A 24,261-nucleotide genomic window follows, 5' to 3' on the forward strand; every position below is an offset into this window, starting at 1 on the left:
TGTTTTGGCATTGAATTGTATAAGTTCTTTATATATTTTGGATATTAACCCCTTATTAGATATATCATTGGCAAATACCTTCTTCCATTCAGTACATTGTCTTTCTGTTTCATTGATGGTTTCCTTCATTGTGCAAAAACGTTTTATTTTGATGTAGTCCCACTCATTTATTTTTGCTTTTGTGTCCCTTGCCTTGGTAGACTCATGTAGAAAAATGTTGCCACCACTGATGTCAGAAATTACTGCCTGAGTTCTCTTCTAGGATCATGTGTTCAGGTTTCACATTAGGTCTTTGGTCTATTTTGGGCTTATTTTTGTATGTGGTGTTAGAAAGGGGTCCAGTTTCATTTCCTTGCATATAGTTGTCCAGTTTTCCCACCACCATTTCTTGAAAAGACTGTCTTCTCTTCATTATATATTCTTGCTCCTTTGTCGTAGATTAATTGACCATGGGCTTAGTTCTGGGCTCTCCCTTCTGTTCCTTTGGTCTCTGTTTATTTTTGTGCTAGTCCCACACTGTTTTGATCACTAACTACATATTTGTAGTTTATCTTAAAATCTGGGGTTGTGATACTTTGAGCTTTGTTTTTCTTTCTCAAGATTGCTTTGGTTTTTCAGGGTCTTTTATGTTTCCATACAAATTTTATAGTATTATTTGTTCTAGTTTTGTGAAAAGCACTGTTGGTGGTTTGATAGGGATTTCATGAAATCTATAGAGTGCTTTAGGTAGTATGGACATTTTAACCATATTAATTCTTCCAGTCCACAACCTGGAATATCTTTCCAATAAAAGATTCCTTTGAACAAGATGGTAGAGATGAATACTAAAAATGGGTTTTTCACACAAAGTGAAAAGCTAAAATGACCATACTGGTGTTGTACTTAGTTCCAAAAAAGTTCTTAGATGTCCCAAGATTTATTTACTAGTAGATATGTATGTGTACACACACACACACACACACACACACACACACACACACACTGCACTTAGGGAGAAGTTGAAAGTCAAAAAGTTTCTCAAAAATTCATTGCCCCTAGGTCTCCATCTGGTACCCTGACCGTGACCCTGCTACGTTTTTTGCAGAAGCCTTGATGGAGTCTCATTCTATGCAAGGCATTTCTATGTGACATGAGGGCAGGTAGAAAAATCAAATAAGACAGCCAGAATATTTATTTGAGTAAACAGTGAAATCTATAATTAAAAGCAAAATATCTCATGCAATAAATGACCTTGATTTGCAAATTGATTTTGTGTCAGCATTTCTGGCTTCAAATTGTATAGAGGAAATTACTTAAGTAAACTCCTAGTTAATCATTGAAAAAAACCAAATAAATAAATCCTTTGAATTTTGTTTGAATCTTGTTAATTTTTCTAAGTATCATAAATAAACAAGCTTAAAAGGCAGATGACAAACTACTAAAAATATTATTATAGTAAATTATAAATGGTTAATGTACCTAATATATAAATAATATTTTTAAAACAGTAACAAAAGACAAAATGCTTCATTGAATAAGAAAGAACTATAAGACTACATAGGCAATTTTTGAAAATAGGCAATTTTTTTAATGTTTTCATATTAATAAATATGAAAATATTCAACCAGTGTAACAAAAGGACCAGAAACAAAAGAACAGATGCTGTATGATTTCACTTATGGTTTTTTCATTTGTTCGGTTTTTGTTTTTTTGTTTGATTTTGTTTTTTTGAGAGACAGAGAGAGTGAGCAGGGAAGGGGCAGAGAGAGAGGGAGAGAGACTCCCAAGCAAGCTCCATATCAAGCCCAATGTGGGGCTCAAGCTCACCAACTGTGATATCATGACCTGAGCTGAAACCAAGAGTTAGAGGCTTAACCTACTGAGCCACCCAGGTGCCCTTGTGTGACTTCATTTACGTAAGGTACTTAGAATAGTCCAGTTACTAGAGACAGCACATAGAACCCTGTCCCAAAGAGTTAGGGGTGGGGGAGCAGATTAGGGAGTTATTATTAAAGAGACACAGAGTTTCAGTTGGGGAAGATGAAAAACTTGTGGAGATGGATAGTGGTGATAGTTACACAACAACATTAGTGGATGTAATGCTGCTAAACTGTACAGTGAACAGTGGCTAAAATGGTACATTTTACTACAGTAAAACAAATTCAGCCAGTTTAGTATGCAAACAAACATAGACTTAAACATTAATGAGATAATACCTTTTTGCTCATTAAATTACCAGTAGGAATGGAAACTATAATTCTGGCATTACTTAAGTGGAGAGAAATGGGAACGTTCAAACACTGGTAAAATGTAAGATAGGCACAGAGTTTCTGGATGGCAGTTTAGAAATATGTATCCAATGTCCCAATACCCTGTGGCCTCTTAGTTCAAAGTACATAAGTGAATTTGCTTAAGGAAACTATCATACTTGCTCTTTAAAATTATTATACAAGAATGCTCAACAAATAAAATGCTGAAAAATTAGAAGTTCAGCATTGGGGCTTTTTTTTTTTTTTAATTTGAGAGAGAGAGAGCAAGCGAGGGGAGAGGGGCAGAGGGGGAAAGAGAAAGAATCTTAAAGCAGGCTCCATGTTCACTGTGGAGCCCGACACGGGCTCTGTCCCACAACCCTGGGACGGTGACCTCATAAGTCAGACACTCAACCAACTGAGCCACCCAGGTGCCCCAACATGGATTAATTGATTCATGGGAAAATCCGTAAGATAGAATGTGAAGCAACTATAAAAAGTCATATTCTTCAGGTGTAGCAAATGAAATATGATATTACAAAACAATATAAACTGTGATCCCAATTTTGTACAACAAAATATCTGTACTTAAAAACCTGACTGGGACAGTAGACATAAAAATGGAACACAGAGTCTGCACTTACCCCTGGTAGTGCACTTAGGAGAAGGCTAATTTTTTCTTTATACTTTTCCGTGCTTTCTAACCTTTCTAGCAATGAATATTTTATAATCATGAAATTTAAATAATAAGAAAGCAAAGGATTAAATATTATTAGTACTTACAAAATAATGTTGTCCATCCTCAGCTGTCAATGAATTGCTTGCTACAAGCCCGCCCAAAAACTATTAAATGTCTGAATAGACAGAGAATCAAAGGATGCCATTAAAATTGGCTAATTCAGGAGCGCCTGGGTGGCTCCGTCTGTTAAATGTCTGACTCCCGATTTCGGCTCAGGTCTTGCTCTCAGGGTTTCCTGAGTTCTAGCCCCTCTCTGTCTCTCTCAAAATAAATAAATAAACTTTAAAATAAAATAAATAATAAAATAAAATATAATAGACTAATTCAGTGGGAAAATAGCCCAGTTTCTTTCGTGGAGGCAAGTACTACTTTTTATCGGCCTGATTTTTGTGTCTTCAGAGCGCACATAAGAGAATCAGAGCGGTCATTGGTGAAGATCAAATGGAAGCTGGGAGCAGCAAGAGCTCTGACTTGGTGCCAGTGCCCGGGGCTCCCTCCTTCCGGATGCTGAGCCCTGAGCCCTTGGGCTAATTGGGTACCCAGGCTGCTAGATGAAATTATCTTTTTTAAAGGAAACTCTACTGTAAATATTGTAATTATCTCAGGAAAGAGTGTTCATGGATTTATCAAATCAGAATTGAGAATTCAGTATATTCAAATCCTCCACTGAACTGTTCCAGAATTCTATCTGCACCTACTTTGCACCTAAGAGTTTTCTCCTCCAAGCCCTCTCCTCATGTTGTTTTGTTGTTATTTACTGAAGTATTTTTATTAGATAAAATCAATATATAATATTACTTTCACAGTTGAAATATTATATATACGTGCACATATATATATATTTATATAAATGATCACCAAAGTAGGTCTGGTTATCATTGGTCATCACGCATAGTTACAAAACGTTTTTTCTTGTGATGAGAACTTTTCAGATCTACTCTCTTAGCAACGTACAACTCTCTAGCATAGTGGCATGAGCTGTAGTCACCACGCTGTACTCTCCATCCCCAGGAGGTGTTGATTCATGTCCATTGTTGCTTCACCAGCACACTGCCTTTTCCAAGGTCTAATAAATAATAGCACTATGCTGGTTCATAGGGGGTTTAAGTGATTATCTCCAAAGTAGATTGATGTTACATTTATGCATGAACAAGGGACTCTCTCCCCTCTCCTAACTAAAAATATCACTGGTAGACTAAGTCACCTTCCCCATATTTTAAACTTTTAAGTTGTTCAGAAGACGTAGTCAAAAAAAGTCTGACTGAACAAGAAAAGTGAATTAAATTAAAAGGGAATGACTCTATTCCACTGCCTACCCCTCTTTTTTTCTCTTCTTTTCCCATCTGATATCTCCAGCATTGGGGTTTTAAACATTTCTTTTTTATTATTATTTAAAAAAATTTTTTTAATGTTTATTTATCTTTGAGAGAGAAGGAGAGACCAAGCACGAGCAGGAGAGGGGCAGAAAGACAGGCAGACACCCAAGAAAGAGAGAGGGAGACACTGAATCTGAAGCAGGCTCCAGGCTCTGAGCTGTCAGCACGGAGCCTGACCCAGGGCTCAAACTCATGAACTGTGAGATCATGACCTGAGCCGAAGTTGGACACTTAACTGACTAAGCCCCCCAGTCTCCTCTTCTATACTTATGAAAAGGTTAAATACCAGGCTGGACAGTGGGGGAAGAACTCAGAGTTGGGTCATGGAAACTTAAACATAAGTGAATATTTTAAGGACAACCATTAAATTGTAAATTTAATTATTTCTCTTAATCGAATACTATTTAAAAATTATTTCCAAAACTTTCTATTATTTGTCATATTTCTTTTGACCATTACAGATCATTTTTTTTCACACCGATTTCACAATGCCCCATTGAATACAAATTATATTACAACATTCTCCAAACTCAGGCAGCTTTTTGTTCCTGTGGGAGAGAAATACATTTCCAAAGACCTTGTTTGGCTCCTATCACTAGAGCAGAGGTTTAAACTAGCTACCCTGGAGCTAAATGAACCTCAGCGTTGAAATTACTTGGAATGAGTGTAGATTTTTTTTAAATTAGTGCCAGCATCTAAAAATTGGGAAGTTTGGAATAAAATAATAGGCTCTTGAAAAATCTTTAAACCCAGAAGCCTGGGGTAGCTGTGTTAACACAGGCCGACAAACAAGTGCACCTGAGTGACCCTGCCCCCTTGGAGAGAGCTGGGCTCCCCAAGTCTTCCCACCCCAGTGTGGCTTGCTTTCCTCACCAGTATTATCTGATTGAGTGTCGACACTTGAGTTTTACTCTACAAAAATAATACGTTATAGTGAAAGAAAATGCTAGAGGATGTCCTTGGGCAATATCAATGATACCTCATCTTAATCATTACTATGTAGGAACCAGAGTCGCTTAGCTTTCTGTCATTTAGGAATTACATATGTGATTTTTCTTGCCCTGATAACACACAGTTGAATGTGAAAACATCCAGATAGGGCAGGATATCTCAGTGAACAGCTTCCATGAACCTGATGACCAAACTCAGAGGAACATGGCAGCAAATAAGCAGTCCAGGCCCTTGTGTTGAATTGTGGCAACAAAACTGGTGCATTTGTGATGTTTTTTTTCTTGTCGTGTGTTGAAGGGGTTTGGGAGGACCATAGACTGCTGGTCGGGAAATGGGCCACTTGATCCCTTCCTCTCAGAGTCCAATGTTCCAATACCCAATGTCACTTAACACAATTCAGCCAACAAGCCTCGTCTACTGTCCTCTGCCTACAACAGAAGAAATGAATCGTGGGGTGATGAGTTGAGGGCTAAATGCAGAGGAAGGAATGTGGACCCAGCCATCCCTGGGACCCTCTTTCATCTGGCAAAGCACCACTGTTTGTTGATACTCTTAATGACTTTTCCACTCCTTCCTTCCCCCAGTTTGTAAGGTGCCTCGGATTCATCAAGGTTAACGTCAAGGTCTCATTTTGTTTTGTTTTAATCTTCTCGTGGATGACTAAATAGAAATCTCACACTTTTGTTTGATGTACCCACTTGGTACTAGTAATAATAATAATGGCTAACATCACCAAGTGCTTATTATGTGCTTAGCACTTAACTGCATTATCCTATTCAATCCTGATTTAAAACCTCAGAAGATAGGCACTAGTTCAACCTCCTTCTTTTAAAGATGAAGATACTGAAGTTTGAAAGGCAAAATAATGTGTTCATCAGTGGGCTAGGAAGTGGCCTGACCAAAAAAGTCCTGCTTTCAACCACTCTTCTAGAGGTGCAGCAGCCTTCAAAATGTAGCACATCCATTTCTATCGGGAGTTTAAAACAATGAAAATTGGGATTTGGCTCAGGACGTAGGCTGTGGATAAACCAAAGAATGGAAGAAGGTGAGGAGACTCAGTGGAGACCACATGCAAAACAATACCTCACCAAGGACGTTTTTGGAGTTATTAGTATTACTAGGTGATGAGCAATCCATGTAACAGGGACCTCTAGAGAAATGTGATGAAATTAGAGAAGATCCAGAGAAGACGTCATCAATAATCAAGGAGAAAGGAAAGGAGTCTGAACAAGAAGAGATGAAAAGATTAGCATGTTTTATTCCCAAATACTTAATGAGGGATGGTTGTATAGAGAAGGCACAAATTCCTAGAAACCTAATCAAACTGAATGTAACTTCACTCAACTAATAATAAGCATTAAGTAATTATTCTGAGAGTTAATATGCTTTTGGGGAGATGCTTAGGATATACTAACTTTGGATTTTTAATAAATAAGGGAAATTAGGATGTTTAGGAGGGATGTTCCTATTCTCTAAGTTTAAAGTACACACTACTATCTGAGAGGTCTTTTCAAAATTGCAGATCTGGCCAGGGCATGCCTTCATCCATGAAAATGGCTTCTCACGCTTATAACTGGAAAGGATAAAACAATCCTAACACAGTCATGCAGGGAATTGAACACTTCTTGCCCGTACTCTTCCGGCCTCCCCTGGAATCACGCTCCACCTTGCTGGCAACTGTGGGCATTTGGACAGTTCCTGCAGCATCCAAACTTCACAGGGCGGCTCTTCCTGCCTTCTCGGGCTCTACTTTCTGGACATTCACAGCACCTCTTTTTCACATGTCCCTTTGTTGCTTCCCCACCAGATGTAAACTGAGCAGGCAGAGGTGGGGGGACCCTTGGTTGCCTTGATGTCCCCAGCAATTGTAAGCAGGTAAAAGCCCTAGAAATATCTGTTGAATAGAGACTCAAACCTGAAAGTCCATTCTCCAGAGCCAGAATTCTGATTTGGGTACATTAGAGAGCCAGTGGTCGAGTTAGCCTTTTTATTGTTTTTAAAAAACTGGGGTAAAAAAGACGCTTCTGTATGTAAACTAAGGAATGACTATGGAATCAATACATTTTAAACCATAATTAAGTGTCCCAATTTGCATTTAACCCTATTTTTTTTTTTTTTTTTTTGGGAGACAGAGAGAGGCAACGTGAACAGGGTAGGGTCAGAGAGAGAGGGAGATACAGTTCATTTAACCCTATTTAAAGACACCTTCCCACAACTCCCCTCTGTCCTCCCCTCCTTTATGTATCTCCATCCAAGACACTTAAATATTTCATTTATTTGTTTCATTTATTGTGCATCTTCCCCACTAGGAAGTAGATTTTAGGAGGGAAGGCAAGTTTCTCTTTCTTGCTCACTGCTGTAGTTCCAGAGCCTGTAACAGTGTTTGGCACATAATAAATGCTCTTGATGTATTTGTTGAATGAATGGGTTTAGTAGTTTTCTTTGACCAGAGGTAATAGGCAGAAAGCACCAATTAGCCCCAAAGTAAATTTTCATGCAACCCCAGTCTGAATTCTTAAAAATCTTTGAGGTTGTATTCACTTGTGATCTTTAAAAATGAGGCTTCCTATTGTATCAGGGGCCCTCAAATTACAGTGTATCAGAATCACCCAAGGTTTGTAAACGTGCAGATTATCAGCATCAGAAATTATTGTCTGGCATATTCAACTGGTCCTACCAGTTAGTTGCATGAGCTGCATTGGGTTGAGGTCCAAGGTCCATAGTTTGAAAAACACTGTGAAAGTGCACACAGTAGATTCAACACGGGCTGAGTAAAAACCTAGCCCCTCTGTAGAGCCATGTTAATTACTTACATTTGCCCTGTCCCCCTGCAAGCTTTCGCAATGAATGATGACTTTCCAAGGGACAGGTATTCTTTTCCCCATTCTACAGATGAGGAAACACTGATTCATCCCTACCTCCTCTATTCCCCTCCGTTATGCAAATTTATGCGGTTCCGACCAAGATGTAAGGCAGAATCATAAACATAATTTTAAGTGTACAAATCAAGAAGAAGAGGGAAAGTGCGCGATATCCCAGAGTCCAGCTCACACTTCCCCTCCCGCAAGTAAATGCCTGGAGGCTACAGCCTTTGCCTTCTACCCCGAGGCCAACAATTGGACAGTTTAGGAAGCTTCCCCCTGCAGACTTGGAGGCCAAAGAGAAACATTCCAGCCCCGGGCCGTAGAGGCGCGGGGCGGGGCCAAGGGGGCAGGGTCAGAGGACGGCGAAGGCTGTGGCTGGATCCTCCGCCGCCGGGAGGAGGTGACGGGCGGAGCAACAAGGGGCGGGGTCTGGGGCGGGGCCTCAACCGGAGGACAGCCTGAAGCTGCGGCTCACTACTTAGGCGGCGCCGAGGAGGCGAGCAGCCCAGCCTAGTCCCTCCCCTCGGGGGCGGGCCCTTCGGGAGGGCGCGGCCGGAGAGGCGCGCGGGAGCCAGAGCGCTCCTGCCGCTCGAGCGAGGGCGCTGAGCTCCTGATCTGGCCATGGCCGAACTTCTCCGCTGCAGGAGCAACCGCTCCCGTGCTTCTCACCCCTCTCCCTGAGCTCTCTCTCCCTTTGACCTCTGGAAAACGCCGACTTCTTTCTGAGCTGTGGCAAGGGGCGCGGAGAGGCAAGCAAGGATGCGCTGAGGACCGTCAGCGCGCGCGTCTCAAGTGCCGCGGTGGGTGCAGGCTTGGGAGCTGAGCTGCCTCGACTTCCCCACTGCGCTCCCGCCACCCGCCGCCGCAGTTGATGTGCAGGGAGAAGCCGGACATCATGATCCTAACACGTAAGCTAGACTTGTGCCTTGCCGTCGGGCCAGCTGCGGGAGCCAGCTGCGGAGGGGACTCGCCGCGGAGGAAATGTCACCCCGCCTTGTCAAGTCGATGCCTGTCGTTCTGTGCTTTTAAACGGCTTTCCGAGGAGGCTCGGGACCGAGTCGCCCAACTTTCTCGGAGTGGAGGAGGTGGAGTGTGGGGAAAACGAGGGTCATAGTATGGGGAGGGAGGTCTTAATTTCGGGTAATGACCCCTGGCTACCCACTGCTTGGGAGTCACGGGCCGGCGCGCCCGGTGAGCTTCGGGAAGGGCTGCGGGCGGGGGCGACGGCGATTAAGGACCTGAAGCCCACGCTAACTTCCAGCTCGGGTTGGGGACGGAGGGCCGGGCTGGGCGTGCACCCTCACCGGGGCCACACGGAGGGCCGGCTGCCATCCCAGCTGCGCCGGCGGCCCTCCTATTCTTACTCCAAGTCCCAGGCGAGGGGCTCTGGTTCCTACTGGCGCTGCGCGACCGCCTTTCCGGGGTCGTTCGGGGCTCCGTGCCCGCAGCCCTTCTCTGTACAAGTCCGAAATCGGTGTGAACTCCCTGCGAGATTTTTAGGGATGTTTAGCCCGCAGTGGCACTTGGAAATGGTTTTTTAAAACTGATTGAAACTAATTTCAGAAAAAAAAAACTGTCTTAATTTCAAACCGTTTTTTGCTCAAATAGTTTAGACACTGGAAGGTAGTTCAGACTCAGAAAAGTTTTTGGTGGCTGCTGGCCCCTGGAGAGTGTCGCAGGCCCCCTGGCTTACATGCGAGGGGTGCCTGCTGGGAGGGTTGCGGTGTGCCTTCACGTGCTGGGGCGTTGAATCGCGTTTCCTAAAATGCGGGGTGGAGATGCCCACGCCCTTGTCTCCGGAGGAGGCGCCAGCGCCGGGCGAGTACCCGGGCCGGCGAAAGGAAGGAAGGAAGCACGCCCGACTTTTTGCGTAGCTAAGTCATGGCCTTTGGGAATGCCGCCCCACTCTGCCTCTGTGTCCCTTTCTCCATCTCCGACGTCACCGGCTGAGACTTTGATCCTTCCGAAGGAGTTTCTCCCCTGGCCACAGCAAATTGGCCCGGCCACGTGTAATTTGCAGATTATCTTTATTATTAAATCCGCTCATTTTTCCAGCGTACATCCCCTGTTGCGTGCGAGGGGAGTTAGACAGACCGGGGTGAGTAGCGGAGTAGGAACCCTAGGTCCGCAGCAGCCAGGTCGCTGGGCGCTCCTGGGAAGTGTTGAGACCTCTCTGCTCCTCCTTCATCTGCAACATGGGGATAATAATTGTATTTACCTCGCGAGAAGGTTGTGAGGATCAAGTGAGCTAATACAGCGTTTAGCACCGTGTCTGGTATTGATGGTTCACAAATACCCAATTTATGCTAATTCCTGTGGAAGGAAACTCCTGCATATAATTATTAATCTGCACCTCGGAGAAGAAAACCTTGGTTCACACTTTTGAGAGCTTTTTACACATAGCAAACGGGTTCATGCTGGGGATTCAGAATCTCTTTCAGCCCTTGTCGGTGAGGTGGAGCAAAGCAGCCTCGGCACAGCCATGCACTACAGAAAGATTCCCGACGGTGGCATGTATGACGCATTTGGATAGAAAAAAAAAATCACAGCGATGGTGAAGGTAGAATACAGAGTCTCAAATTACATTTTTCTCCCAAACTCTGTTTGCTGAAGGGATGAGGGAAAGTAATAGCCTAGCAGAATTCTGAATGTAAATCTATCAGCAGCTCCAAGAGGTTGACTAATTCAGCATCCATCTGGACTGCGGGCTGGTCCTCCACAGAGATAATTCGCAGAGCAGAAGTGTGGAATTAATGGAGGCACCCAGTGCCATCTTGGCTTGCAGACTGTAGCAGATGGCCAGAGGGGTGCCCTGTAAGTCAACAGCCCCCCTAATGTAAGAACTAAAGTCCTGGGGAATGAGTGTCAAATAGTTAGCAGATGTGCATTCAAAAGTTATTTCAAGACATTTTCTGAGAAAATGTTGGCAATTGCATGTATTCACTTTTATTGTGGCACACCAGATTTACAGCGTGGCCTGAGCCTGGCTGCATATTTTTTTCATTAGCACTACTGTTCAGAGTTTAAAATGAAGCACAGCAGACTAACTTTCTCTCCTAGCTGCTCTAAAAGTTTGCTTTTGACCGCCCCCCCCCAAAAAAAAAAGATTTTCTTTTAATTCAAGCTGAGTGACACCTTACACCAAACTGGCCCGAAGCTCAAGAACAGGGACTGACTTTGTTTCCCGACTCCACAGGATCAAAATAAGTAGCTTCCCGTTTAAATCTTTCCCTGGAGTAGATGAGAAATATGGTTTCAGTGACTTAACCCATGACTTTAACTTACGAATTTTAGATCTTATGAGAAACACCACTTACTCCTTCAGAGTGAAAAGGTCGAACAGTTAAGCAATTGACTATGACTAACTGAAGGCAGTGTTCCAAGATTTCATACATTAGGCCAGACTGAGGGTTTTCCTATAGTCATGGAGGGAAGGTGAGAGGCCAGATGCCCTTTAACCCAAAGCCTTTTTTTTGTTGTTTCTTGTTTTGTTATTGTTCAATACTATAGTTCAAAGAGCAAAGACTCGGCAAAATTTAAGGATGTTTTTTCAGTTAAAAAGGGATATTTGGTTGCTTCTGGAAAATATACCAGATTAATAGGAAAACATATTATGATTAAGCAAGTTATGACTGTATGAGTGAAAAATGTATGTAGTACTTAAACTCTCACCAGCATGGGGCTCAGAGGGGATATGGGAGGTCCCTGGAAGATGCCCTCGAGTCAGAGTCTTGGTGGGGTTCCAAGAGGTGGTTGGAAATACAAAAATAAGTACTTGACTCTCCCTTGGTGTCCTAGTGGAGATTTTAAGCCATGATGCAGGGTTAAAACGAGAGTGGTATTTTTATGACCGAGGCAGGTAAATATGCTGTTTGAAAATATTCAGGAAAGGGCGATTTGGTCCAGAAGAATGGGGGCATCCAGAGTACAGTGGGCGAAGTGAATTGTACATTTTTGAAGAGAGCCTTGTGCTGGACAGGATGGTCCAGTATTGTAAACACGAGTTTCTCATGCTTAACTCTCCTTCCTAGCAACAGGAAGACGGAAATGAGGCCATGCAAAAAGAAAAAAAAAAAAAAAAGCCCCTGAAGGGCTCCAGACAATACTTGACCCACCCTAGCATTTTCCCTGTACAGCCAGAAGACTTGCAAAATAAAAATAACTTCAGATGTTTCCTCTTCCTCTCAGGATATTGCCAGGTCACTAAAGACCAAATTCTTAGAGCTTTAGAACACTACAGTCAAACCTGGCCCCAAAGTGTAATGGACATCAGGGCTCACGTCATGCCAAGCCTGTTCCCAAAATTATAAAGCAGACCTGGGAAGAAAGGTGATCTTGATTTTTGGTTTGCATCGTTCGGTGATTAGAATTCTAAGAGTTGGGATCCAGTAGAGGAGAGAATTTAATTTCTAAACATGGTTATTCCCCTGAGTTTTGCTGAGTGCTCATTTTAACAGGATTTGCCCTTAAACTCTGGAGCGGTGGGCCTGCCATGCACAGGAATGATGTGCACAGCATTCAGGACCTAAAAAGTGCTCCTTGCTGTGGTGATCAAGGTGAACTAATGCCCAACTATAATCCAAACACTGTGTCCCCGAAAAGCACAGTCCCCCAGGTCCTCTTGTGGAATTAAGAGGAAAATGCTTTTCTGTAGAAGTTTTCACAATTGTCCTTTTATCAGGAATTCTGAGACTTGAGGGTCACTCCTCTTTTAAGAAAGACAGTGCTGTAAGATTAAAATTTGCTTTCTAGGAGTGGGCTGCTGGGAGGAGTACAATCAAGTGTTTTCTTTCTACCTCAAATTAGTCAGAAATCTAATTAATGGAAAAGGGGGAAGATTCCCAGGTGAGAAGGGCCCTCTTCCTGTCTGTCTGCCCTTTTCCTTGTGCCATCCTGTGTTGTTGTTAAGGATTATCATGATCAATGATAAGGAGTACGGAGTGGTCCTGCTGAGGATTCTTTAATTAGGTCTACTCTGTCTTAACTTTTTTTCACTATACCTTCCTTGCTGGAGCGCACAGGAAGAAAGCCTTGCACATGTATTAGTGTGGATAGCCTTACAGTCTCAAAAGGAATAGTCAACCAACCTTCTCTAGTATGAACGCTCCTTTTTAATTTTTATAAAAATAATACACAGACTCTAGACAGGATGGTAATAGTATTATAGAAGCTAAAACTTCTCACGTACTTTGCTCTTACTGAACATTTATTTAACCTTCAACTCAGCAGCTCCAGAAAGACACATGTGATCATTCCCCTTTGACAGATGAGGAATCCAAGGCTCTGGAGAGTTCCAGGCCTTGCCAAAGGTCGCTCGCTGTACGTGGCAGAGCTAGGATTCCAGCCAGGTGTGCGTGGCTGGAGTCGATTCCATTTAGGAAACCATATTTGGTCGCCGTGTAGAGCCTTGCAGTTACTTCGCGGTTTCCTAAGGGGCTCTCATAGGGCTGTAATTTTAGGGTCCAAAATTGACAAATTAGTGGTTTCTATGTCCCCCCTCTGGGCGCAGTGAATGGACACCTGAGCCTTTGTCTTTCACATTTAGGGAAAGAATTTGGGATTCCATTTCGCTTCCATGGACTATATTGAATAACGCTTTCTTCAGGGAAAGTATTCTAAAATAGTATTTCTAAGGGAAATTTTTCTGCCAGATGTCAGTGAAAACATTTGAATAGCATCTTGAAAATGACTGCCTAATAAGAGGTACTGTTCTTGGTAATGTCCTTGCTGACATTAAAGTGGGAATTGATTTCTCTTAATCATTCATCTTTGTTTTATTGTTGTTTGTTATTTTGCTGCTGAACTGAGTTTCATAGTGGAAAGTACACTCCTTTTCCATTCACACAAACCTCTGCTTGGTGGCCTTTTCATGTCTTACCCCCTCCTGTCCTCCAGGAGGAAAATCAAAAACTAACTGAAGGCTGAGGCCAGTGAAGCTGGCGTCCTCAGATGCCTTTGACGCCTCCCATCCACATTTTGTTCTCTTCCCGCCCCACCTTGGAGTGTCCCGCAGAGAGGACTGCAGGCTGCTTCCTGAAGCTTGTCAGAACGGCGCCTTCCTTCTCCTTGCGGGTCTCCAGAGGATGTCTGAGGGACAGAAGTTTTCCACACCCCGAGGTTGTAGCGTTTCCCAGGCTGCAGTGCTGAGGAAGCCATAGCGGAAGGGACCTTGGAGGTGAGATGGCCTGTGGCCCGTGACTGTGCTGCACCACAGCCTTGCCCCTTGTCACACACAGGTGGCAAAGTAGGTAGAAGACGCTAACATTCTGAAATCATCTTCACTCCTAAGTCTAGAGAAACTATAAACTCAGCAAGGGGACAGTCTCCATTCAACTCCCATTTTCAAAGATAGCACAAAAAAGGGATCTTCCGTGATGCATGTGCATATCTAAAAGTCATTTCATGGGAAATTACAGAGATTTGCAAAGGCAGTCTCTCTAGGAAGGGGCAGTCCCCTGGTAAGGGGCAGCTGAGATGCCTGGAAATTCTGTGACTAGTCCAAGGTCATATGTGCTTCAAGCCTCTAACTGCCCACATGTGTAAACAAAAGGTGGATAGCAACAAAATGAGGATCTTAATGTGTTTGTAGGAAAAATGTATCCATATAAAACCAGAAGCCTTCCTAAACTAGATGGATCCGAACCAATTTTGACCGTTAGACTGTGTGTGTCCAGGGGGGTTGATTATCACCAGCATTTTTAATGAAAATAATTCTTTAAAAAAAAATTTTTTTTTTAATTTTTGAGAGACAGAGAGAGTTTGAGCAGGGGAGGGTCAGAGAGAGAGGGAGACACAGAATCTGAAGCAGGCTCCAGGTTCTGAGCTTAGCTGTCAGCACAGAGCCCAACATGGGGCTCGAACCCACAATCGTGAGATCATGACCTGAGCCGAAGCTGGACGCTTAACCAACTGAGCCACCCAGGCGCTCCAATGAAAATAATTCATTAGCTGACTTAGAAGACAGTAGTCCTAGTTTTTTCTTATACCTTGTAGCACACAACTAAGAAAATCAAATCAAATAGTATTTCCTGTTTGAGGTTAGATGTAGGAATGCCTAGTGGCAGCTCTGGTTACTAGTCGCTGCCATGTTTTTTTTTATTTTCATTGGTCTTTGGTTGGGGGTTACTTAGTAAAATAAGCTTTGCTAACAGGTAAATGAAAGAATCAGTGTACCTGCATAGCTTTCATCATGGAGATGGGGGGTTGGCTACTTTAGGTTTGTAACTAGGTATTTTGCCTTGAATTGTAAATTACAAAGGAAGTGGATTATATAATCTTAAAACATCTGCTTCATTTTATGAAAAAATGAGACTCAGAAAAATAAGAGCCCTTAAAAGTATGTTATTTAGATTATTTTTTTTTCTTGAAATTGTTTTCTTCATCTATGCAGTTATTCTCTTTAAAGGGCCTTGTATTTTAAGAGCTATTTCAAATTATTTTTCTTAACACTGCATGGTTGGAAACGCATAAGTATTGGATACAGAATACTAGAAATGTGTGTGCGTGTTTGTATGTAAGCCGAAGAGTTTTTAACCCCACCCCGCATAGAAATGCAATAGACAAATGTGATGATGCTGTATCCATTTCTTTAATAGCTTATTTTCATTTCAGTGTCACTTCTTTGTGCTGGGTAGTAAGTGCCAGTTTTTGATTAGCTGAGAGATATTTTCTGTTCCTGGAAATAACTGGATCTTTACGCCAGGATACCTGAGCAAGCCATGTCAACCATGGGCTCAGATTAATACTGAGCTGTTTGCCTTTGGGAGGGATGAGCGCGTATTTTTTGATGTGATAAAACAGTCTTTTGCAAACACTTGAACTAAATGATCCCCAAGGGGACTGTCCATTGATTTCATTTGGACACTGCCGGAGTGTCTCTTCTTGCGCACAATACCACGTAGGGGCTTGCAGGCAGTTTCTCTCAGGGTTTCCTTTTCTTAAGGCAAAGCCTTATATTAAGTTGTCATCACATCACCGGGAAAAGAAGGGTCCTTCCCCACACCCCTTTATATTATTTCTAGGAATGTTCTTTATTAGAAAGCAACAGATCTGCCACCAAACCTCAAGCAGGAGAGGAAAGAAAGGAAGGGAGGGAGGGAGGAAGGAAGGAAAGAGGGAAGAAAGGAAGGAAGGAAGGAAGGAAGGAAGGAAGGAAGCTTAAAACTTTCCCAAACTTACAGTTTTTACTTGTACTGAAAAACAGTCTGATGACTTAAAAGTGAGAGTGATCTTTGCAGGGAGGCCAAGTACGCAGCAGTGCGCTAGCCCCAGAGAGCAGGGCCATTCTGGAACCTTCAGCAAATCACCTAACCTCTGAATCAGCTTCCTCCTTGATGAAGAGAAAAGATGAGAGAAGGTCCAAGAAGCATTTCAGCACCTAACTTACTGATTCTGTAGAAGTTAGGATGCTGGGGGATGGGGACGGGGCGAAGCACGAACATAAATGCTCAGTAAGCAGAGTAAGCGTGTTCCTCCTATATGGATGAGTATTTTATTTTGAGAGCTGTAGACAAACACATAAGCAAAAATATCTAGGGTTTTGAGTTCCCTGTAATATGAACATAGGCTTCACAAGACAAATCAAGGAACTGACCCACTAAAAACCAAATTACAAATTTTAACAATACACTTCAGTAAATCTGCAAAATTGGGTAACTCACAGCAGTTACTATTGATCCAGTTTTGTGGGGAAGAAAAATGCCTCCGTGGAATTGGTGATAAATCTGGAAGCTTAACACTAGCAATGGAACCTTTTGGAAAGGTTGTCTTAGAGAGAAGGGGAAATTGGCATAAAAAAATCTCAGAGTCAGAAACCTGGGGAATTTGAAAAGCGTATGGCGGTCTCAGCTTTTACAGATGAAGAAACCGGTCCAGAGAGAGAATTTTTTCAAGGCTACCTAACAAAGCAATCCATTCTTTCCTAGACCTGCTTTCCTGACCTGTTGCAGGTAACACTTTGCCTTCTTTGTGTAATGGATTATTAGAAAGCATCTGAGACAGTCAGATGCAAAACTGTTTTACATTTGAAAAAATCATGTTGGCTGCTCTTTGTGTCACCAGACTACGGACGTGCTTATGTGTGCGCTGTGGGAGGACCTGCTTCCCCTTCATGCCCCCCTCCTCCGTCAGTGCTACAGTACATCGGCCCGCTCAGCATCCGTTCACAAGCTCTGTGCTTCCCCACCACTTCCGCCTGGCTCATTCTGTCTCCACTCAGAATCTTCTCTCCCCCACCCAGTCTTACATAGGAGATTATAAGCCCTCTTAAAGGCTGAGTCCAGACCACGTGCTCAAGCAGCCCCCTCCCACCTCTGAATTCATGTGTGTCTTTCCTGAGCGTCATCACATTCTCCTCTGTACTACATGTACGTCCTTAGTTTACTCTTCCTTCTTTCCTTCCTTCTTTTCTTTTCTCCTCTCTTTTTTTTCTTTTCCTTTCTCTCCTCCTTTTCCTTTTTCTTTCTCTTTCTTCCATTCATCCTTCTTTCCTTCCTTCCTGTATTTCTTTGTAAGAAAAAGCTGTGGTATAAGAATAATACATTTCAAACTGGTTGCTTTGGTGAATAACAAATAACTACCTTTTTAAATGGGATAGAAAAATGTTAAGACTGCGTAACTTACTTTAGGTTATTGACGAAACTTGTTTCAGTTTTGCATATGTTTGTGTTTATATACATGAATGTATGTGTGTGTATACACATGCAGACATACATTGGCGTACCAGGTCATAATGTAAAATATATTTCTTTTTTTTTTTTTTTTTTGGTAAAATATATTTCTTACCATGGATCCTGGTCAGGAAAAATAGGAAAGGAAAAGCACTTCACCAGAACAAAAGTCATACTGGAGCTGTGTAATATCTACTGATTGAACAGCCACCTTATGCCCCACACTGCAGTCGGTGCTTATAGAGAATAATGTAGACAAACATGTCCTTTTGGAGCTTACAGAGAGGAGAGACAGAAAGTAAACATAATATATATTTTGGAAGGAGAAAAAACAAAGCAGGAAATGGAGTATGGGGTGGATGAGAAGAGGCCAGTGTGGCTGGGTCAGTTAGCCCGAGGGAGATGGGGTGACAGACGGGGTGTGGGAAGGAGTGAGGCACGTGGGCCGTAGGAAGTTTCACCTGTGAAATGAGGACTCGTGAGTGCGCTGGAGCAGGTCACTTGGGACCTGACAAACACAAAGACCTTAGAATAGCCCTTAGGACACCAGCTCTTTTCTTAGGAGAGGATCTTCGGACACCATGTACTCAACTGTGAATTACCTTTCCATCTGGCTTCCTGCTTCTGGGCGGGAACCTGTGTGTGATTGTCCCTGAGCGCAGGGGCAGCGTACTTAGATGTTCCCCTCCCGAGTGGTGGGGACAGTGAACAAGGATTGGCTTCACTTAAATGTATGACTAGACCAGAATATTCCTGAAGGTGGATTTGGGTCTGCCCCAGTAAGGCCAAACAGCCTTAGAAACTAAATTAGTATCGACTGCCCTTCCAGAAGCTTCCTAACTGGTTTCTTTCAGAATATGCACAACAGATGTTTAGAATGCTTTAAGGCACCTGAGGGTAGGAATGCAGTTAGCTGCTAGTCAGAATCTTGGCTGTGATTAGATAACATTAGTGTGTAATAAATATTAGTTTATACGTTCTGCTATCTGACTTAGCCCATCTAGAAATTCATTTTACATAGGTGAATCCTGATAACCAGTCTTTGGCAGTTGTGTGTGTTTAACGTTTATTTTTATTAATTGCAAAGAGAAGCAGGTTTGCATTATAGTTCTTAGTCTGCTTATGAAAGGAGGAAAATATTAATGGATTTTTTCCTTCAAACAAATCTATTTGTGCTTCTAATATGAAAAAGTACTCTTTCAGGACATATACATGAATTAAGAGGCTTTTGCTAGGTGTACCTCACCCAACCTGGGGAGGGTGGCAGAGAAAAGTTAACAGGGTAGAGAAGGGAGAATTTGGGGGTGTGGGGGAGAACAGATTAGGAGCTTGCAGTGTGAGAGAGCAGGATGCATCCTGGGAACACCAGGTAATTCAGTAAGATGAGCAAAGCTTACACTTAAGGCCTTCTAGGAGACAAATGAGGAAGGCAGAGGCCAAATTAAGAAGGTTGTGGGTCTGCTGAGGAGGAGTTTAAACTGCATCTGAAAGGTGATGGAGAGTCAGTTTAGAATTATAAGCAGGAGAGGAACATCATGAATTTATGTGTCTCATAAAAGCGAATCCAGCGGCTCAGGGACTCTTGCACTAGGAGAGATTTGTTGTGGGCAGAAAGGGGCAAAGCTCATCACAGAATTCAGTTGGGAGGCTCTCAGGATAATCCAGAGAGAGAGTCCCAGACCCCAGAACACAGAGAAATGTTCGGTGGCTCAGTGGTTCTCAATCCCGGCTGTCCTTAAATTTACCTAAAGAACTTTTTAAAAAAGGTACTCCCTCGACTGAGAAGATCCGAATACCTGGGAGTGGGTGGTGCTGGTGGTTTTAGAAAGTTCCCCAAGGTGCTGGTAGCCTACTGCATCCTGGGCTAACAGCCACTGAGATCAAGTTTTTGAGGCCAGGGTCTGTTTCTCCAGTGGGCTGCCCCACAAAATCTGCACGACAGTCCTGTAAAATTGGCCACATCAGTGGTAGCTAGAAAATGGGTAAGAAGAATCTTCTTCCATTGGAAGAATCTGTGAGACCAGGGTGGGGAAATGAATTTTATTTTGGATCAGAAAATACCACCTGCCATCACACAGCTAATGTGCCTCTCTGTGGCGGCAAAAGCATCAACATTTCCACTGATCTTTGCCCACAGGTCTGTCATATTTGGGGGAATCCAAGGGGTCTGGAAAGTGCTTGAATTTTCTTGCATTCTTCCAATTCCTTAGACTTTTATTTAAGAGATACATTCCATGTAGCTGTGGCATTTGCCTCGAGCCCTGATTTTGGTAGCCTGTTGTCAAAGAAGGCAGGGAGGCTGACAGCTCCCCCTGTGAAGATAGGGCTCACAGAACATGGAAGTAATCACATCCCGACCCAATTACTGTTGCTCAGCTGGTCAAGATCAGTGAGTTAGTTCAACAGAATGATGACAGGGTTGGGGAATTTCTGTTTAACTCATTGTTGAGCGGTAAGGGGAAGGTAGGGTCATCTCATCATGCCAGGAAATGTGCAAATATGGACTAATGGTTCCCAGCCTTACACAAAAGGTCTCCCGGACCTCATTCATCTTAAACAACTAACCACTAGAGCTGTTTCCAATAAATATTTCCTGTTTCCTCAACACATTTGTCTGTTGTTTGCTCAGAGAAAACCCGGGCATTAAAGCGCCATTATATTTCCATTGTGCTTTGGTTTCTGATGGCATTTTCGCCCGGCAGACAATGTATTTAAAAGATCTTCTTCAGGGCGCCTGGGTGGTTTAATTGGTTAAGCATTCGAGTCTTGATTTTTAGCTTAGGTCATGACCTCACAGTTCATGGGATCGAGCCCTACATCAGGCTCCACTCTGAGCATGGAGCCTGTTTGGGATTCTCTCTCTCCCTCTCTCTATGCCCTTGTCCTGCTCCCTCTCTCTGTCTCGCTCTTGCTCTCTCTCTCTCTCTCTCTCTCCCTCCTCACATCCCAAAATACATAAAAAACATTAAAAAAATCATCTTCATAGTTGCATATATTAAAGGAAAAGTCATACCTTGAGAGCCAGTTAGAGACCTCCAAAAATGGGCATGAGAATTTAGTGACTGAAGTAATGCAATGTGTATATGGTTTTGATATTTTAAATGTTGCTCAGTGTTACATATATTTTTAAGGGAAGAAGCTGTCTTGCTCATTTCTGTGAGTCCTGGTTCTGTCACCACTATGGCATTTGAATGTAAAGTAAACTCATTTTAAGAAGTCATTTCTCTGCTTGTTTCCTCATCTGTATATCTTAGGGATTTTAGTAATCCACGTTTTAGGATCAATGGAAAAGTGAATTAATATGCCTTAAGTGCTTAGATAGAGCCATGCACATATTAAGCACTCAATTAAAGTTAGCCATTGATAGAATTGTTGAGAGACATCTGGGAGGCAGCATTTGGGGTAGGCCTTGAAGGATGAGTGAAATCTGACACGGAGAACATGGGAGAGCATTTCATGCCAGGAAGTCACAGTGGCGTGGCGTGTATGGAGGTGAGTTTGCTTTGGCGGGGAGATAGAGTGAGTGGAGGGAGCTGGAAAATTAGGTTGCATGCCTCACGGAGAGCCTGGAACCGTGCAGAGGGGTTCAGGCTTGATTTTCCAAGCAGTGGGGCTCTAGTAAAGCTAGAGAGAGAGAGACAAGATCAAGACTGTAGATTGGGAAGTGCGAGGACCCAGGATCAGTGGATGGCCTCTCTGAGAGAGGAGAGAATTGGAGACATGACGCTTTAGTTGGGAGACCAGAGGGAAAGAAGGTAATGGGCCGGGTCAGGGGCGAAACCAGAAGGGGTATTCTCTGGTCAGCTTGGATGTAGATATGTGTTCATTTCATGTTAAGTAAAATGAAAATACTGATTTTTTAAAAAAATAAATCAGCACTTCCATCAGATTATTACCATTTTCTCTCAATAATTGGGAAGGGATAGGAATGAGGTTGATAACTGTTCCATTTATTTAAAAACCAGTGAAACTTTTTACAGTTTTTACAGTGTTCTAATTCTGATGTCTGTAGGAGCAGTGTGTCAAGTTTTCAGTTGTTATGCAGCCCAAGTGTTCATGAGTGGACATTTGGACATTCTATTTTTTTTTAATGTTTATTTATTTTCGAGAGAGAGGGAGAGAAACAGAGTGCAAGCGGGGGGGAGGGCACAGAGAGAGACACACACACAGAATCTGAAGCAGGCTTCAGGCTCGGAGCGGTCAGCATAGTGCCTGACACAGGGCTCGAACTCTCACGAGTTCGAGCCCTGAGATCATTACCTGAGCCAAAGGTGGACACTTAACTGACTGAGCCACCAGGCACCCCTGGACATTCTTAACTGTAAACTAGATATAGGCTTTCCTATTTCCCATGGTTTCACATCTGAAAGAAAGACACATTTTTGTCTGTTTTAGGGCAAGGAAAGGGAAGGTAAAATTTCTGGATCTCTGCAGATCTTGAAAATACTGCTTTTTAGCCACTGTAACTAAAGGCTTTTTAGTTAGCCCTTAGTTAGATTATCTGCTGAGGAAGCAAACCTTGGCCTGTCCACATCATTTCTTTCTAACCAAGTGGTCCTGAGAAGAGTGGCTATTTGGACACAGCTTTTTAGATAAATCTGTGGTCATGTGGGGGCTTTTTGTTTCCTTAGCGGTGGAAGTGAGTTAAGAGAAAGACAAGACAGCAGTAGGCCTTTGGGGTTCCTGAAATCACTGGGGGCCTTAAATGAGCAGTATGTGTGAGAACACCTGGTAATTTGTAAAGTATTACATAAATAAATGTGAAGGCTATTTAGAAAAATGCCTTGTATCTTACATGCCTCTTGGCAGGAAGCCATTGTAATAAGAAAATCAGGAACATGCTCTAAATAGGTGGCAATATTGGCTGGTAAAGTGTGTCTAATTCAGGCTTTTGTGCATGTGCTGACCCGGTGTCCTGTCTGAATATAGTCAGAAAAGCATACACGTTGAGAATTTCTGATTACTCACCACTTGATGAGTAAAATATTAAGGAAGCAAGCGCATTTACTTTTTAACAATCTGTTCAATGGAAATAACCTCCAAATAGTCAGGAAAAGCGAGTTACTTTAAAAAAAATTTTTTTTTAAACAAACACAGCTTTTTTTCTTTCCTTGTCTGTCTTTGAACAGGAGCCACAGAGAAAAAAAAGTTTCCCACTTCTTTAAAATAAAATGTTGAGCTTTTATGTTTTTCCAGCAATACAGCTTTCTAGAAAATGTTTGTTTTATGATTTTAAGTAAAGCTTCGTTAATCCTTTTCTGAGACAAGGTGTGGATATGAATACATGAAAAAATGTTAAATACAGGTAATCCACACTGGACAATTCTGTCTGTATATTCTTGTATTCAGTGCAAGCATTGAGGTTCTTATATATATATATGTATGTCACTTTCTCCTCCAGCCCCAAATTCACTCCTGCTCTCATCACTGTGCTGAAAAGATTCGTGAAAGTAAACTTGGCCATGCCAATTCTTTCCACTCGAGTGCCTTAATTATTTTTAGTTTGGGCGTTAACTAACTAACTAACTCATAGGAGACAGGTTGTTTTTCTCTTTGGCTTGCTCTATAAGGACATCCCTACTTGCTTTAATGAATGTTAGTGTTATAAATTACCTTTATTTAAAGGCCATGGAACTAGTGAAATAATAGGTGAAAAAAGTGCTGTGAAACTGTTAAGTTACTAGACAAAAGTAAGACGTGTCTGCTTCTAATATGGATTATCTGCCTTCCTCTGGCTCTGAGGAGAGATGCTTCATAAAGATTTGAATCTGGAATAAATTTAGCAATGTTGAGGCATTTATAAATGAGTGAATCACCTTACATAACTGAGTACTCTAATGGCCTGTGGAAGATGGGAAGAAAAGTTGAAAGATTATTCTTTGTGCAAGCAGAGAAACTAATGAGTGTGCCCCAGACCTCCTCTGTGCATCAGTTTTAACAGGACTGTAAATACGTGCTTGAGTGAGTTCGAACACGGTGTCAGTTGCTCTTGGGCTTTCTGTTTATCAATACTATCTACAAGATGTTAACCACAGGAAAGCAGGGCTTTATTAGGCGTTTTGGCCTGCCAAGATTGTGGGATTTATGGACGGAATGCCCTCTGGGTCACCTGACCGCCTGGGTCTCTATTGCTGGATGCGCCTGAAGGCACGTGGCCTCAGCACCTGGCCTGCGCTGCGCATCCCATTGTGAGGCAGAAGGTCCGGTCTGCTGGGCAGGTTAGTCCTCTTCCAGGGTGTCACGTGTATTTGGTGGCCTTTTGTTGATGCGAAGAGTAAAACCAGGTCAGACCCTCTAGACTTAAAATTATTTAATCCCTCCTCAGCCTGATCATTATGCCCTGTTTGCATACTCATTTGTAACCCGAACCCAGCAGCACAGAGTAGTCATCTACTGTTAAGACCCCATTTGTATTTTTTAAGGGAAGACAGGTAG

General features: G+C 42.6%; 1 protein-coding gene across 2 annotated transcripts in view; it reads left to right on the forward strand.

Moving 5' to 3' along the window:
* The first annotated feature begins 8,712 nt into the window (after positions 1–8,712).
* DLC1 (DLC1 Rho GTPase activating protein) overlaps positions 8,713–24,261 on the forward strand; it is a 46,036-nt gene continuing 30,487 nt past the window's right edge. Inside the window, exon 1 of one of the 2 annotated variants that reach the window (XM_029935256.1) lies at positions 8,713–9,243. In XM_029935256.1, the coding sequence (XP_029791116.1) occupies positions 9,030–9,243 (214 nt within the window). In that variant the 5' untranslated portion in view covers positions 8,713–9,029. The remainder of the gene's footprint in view (positions 9,244–24,261) is intronic. The other variant, XM_029935257.1, reaches the window with a different exon arrangement.

This window comes from Suricata suricatta, chromosome 1 (assembly GCF_006229205.1).
Source record: "Suricata suricatta isolate VVHF042 chromosome 1, meerkat_22Aug2017_6uvM2_HiC, whole genome shotgun sequence".
NCBI lineage: Eukaryota > Metazoa > Chordata > Mammalia > Carnivora > Herpestidae > Suricata > Suricata suricatta.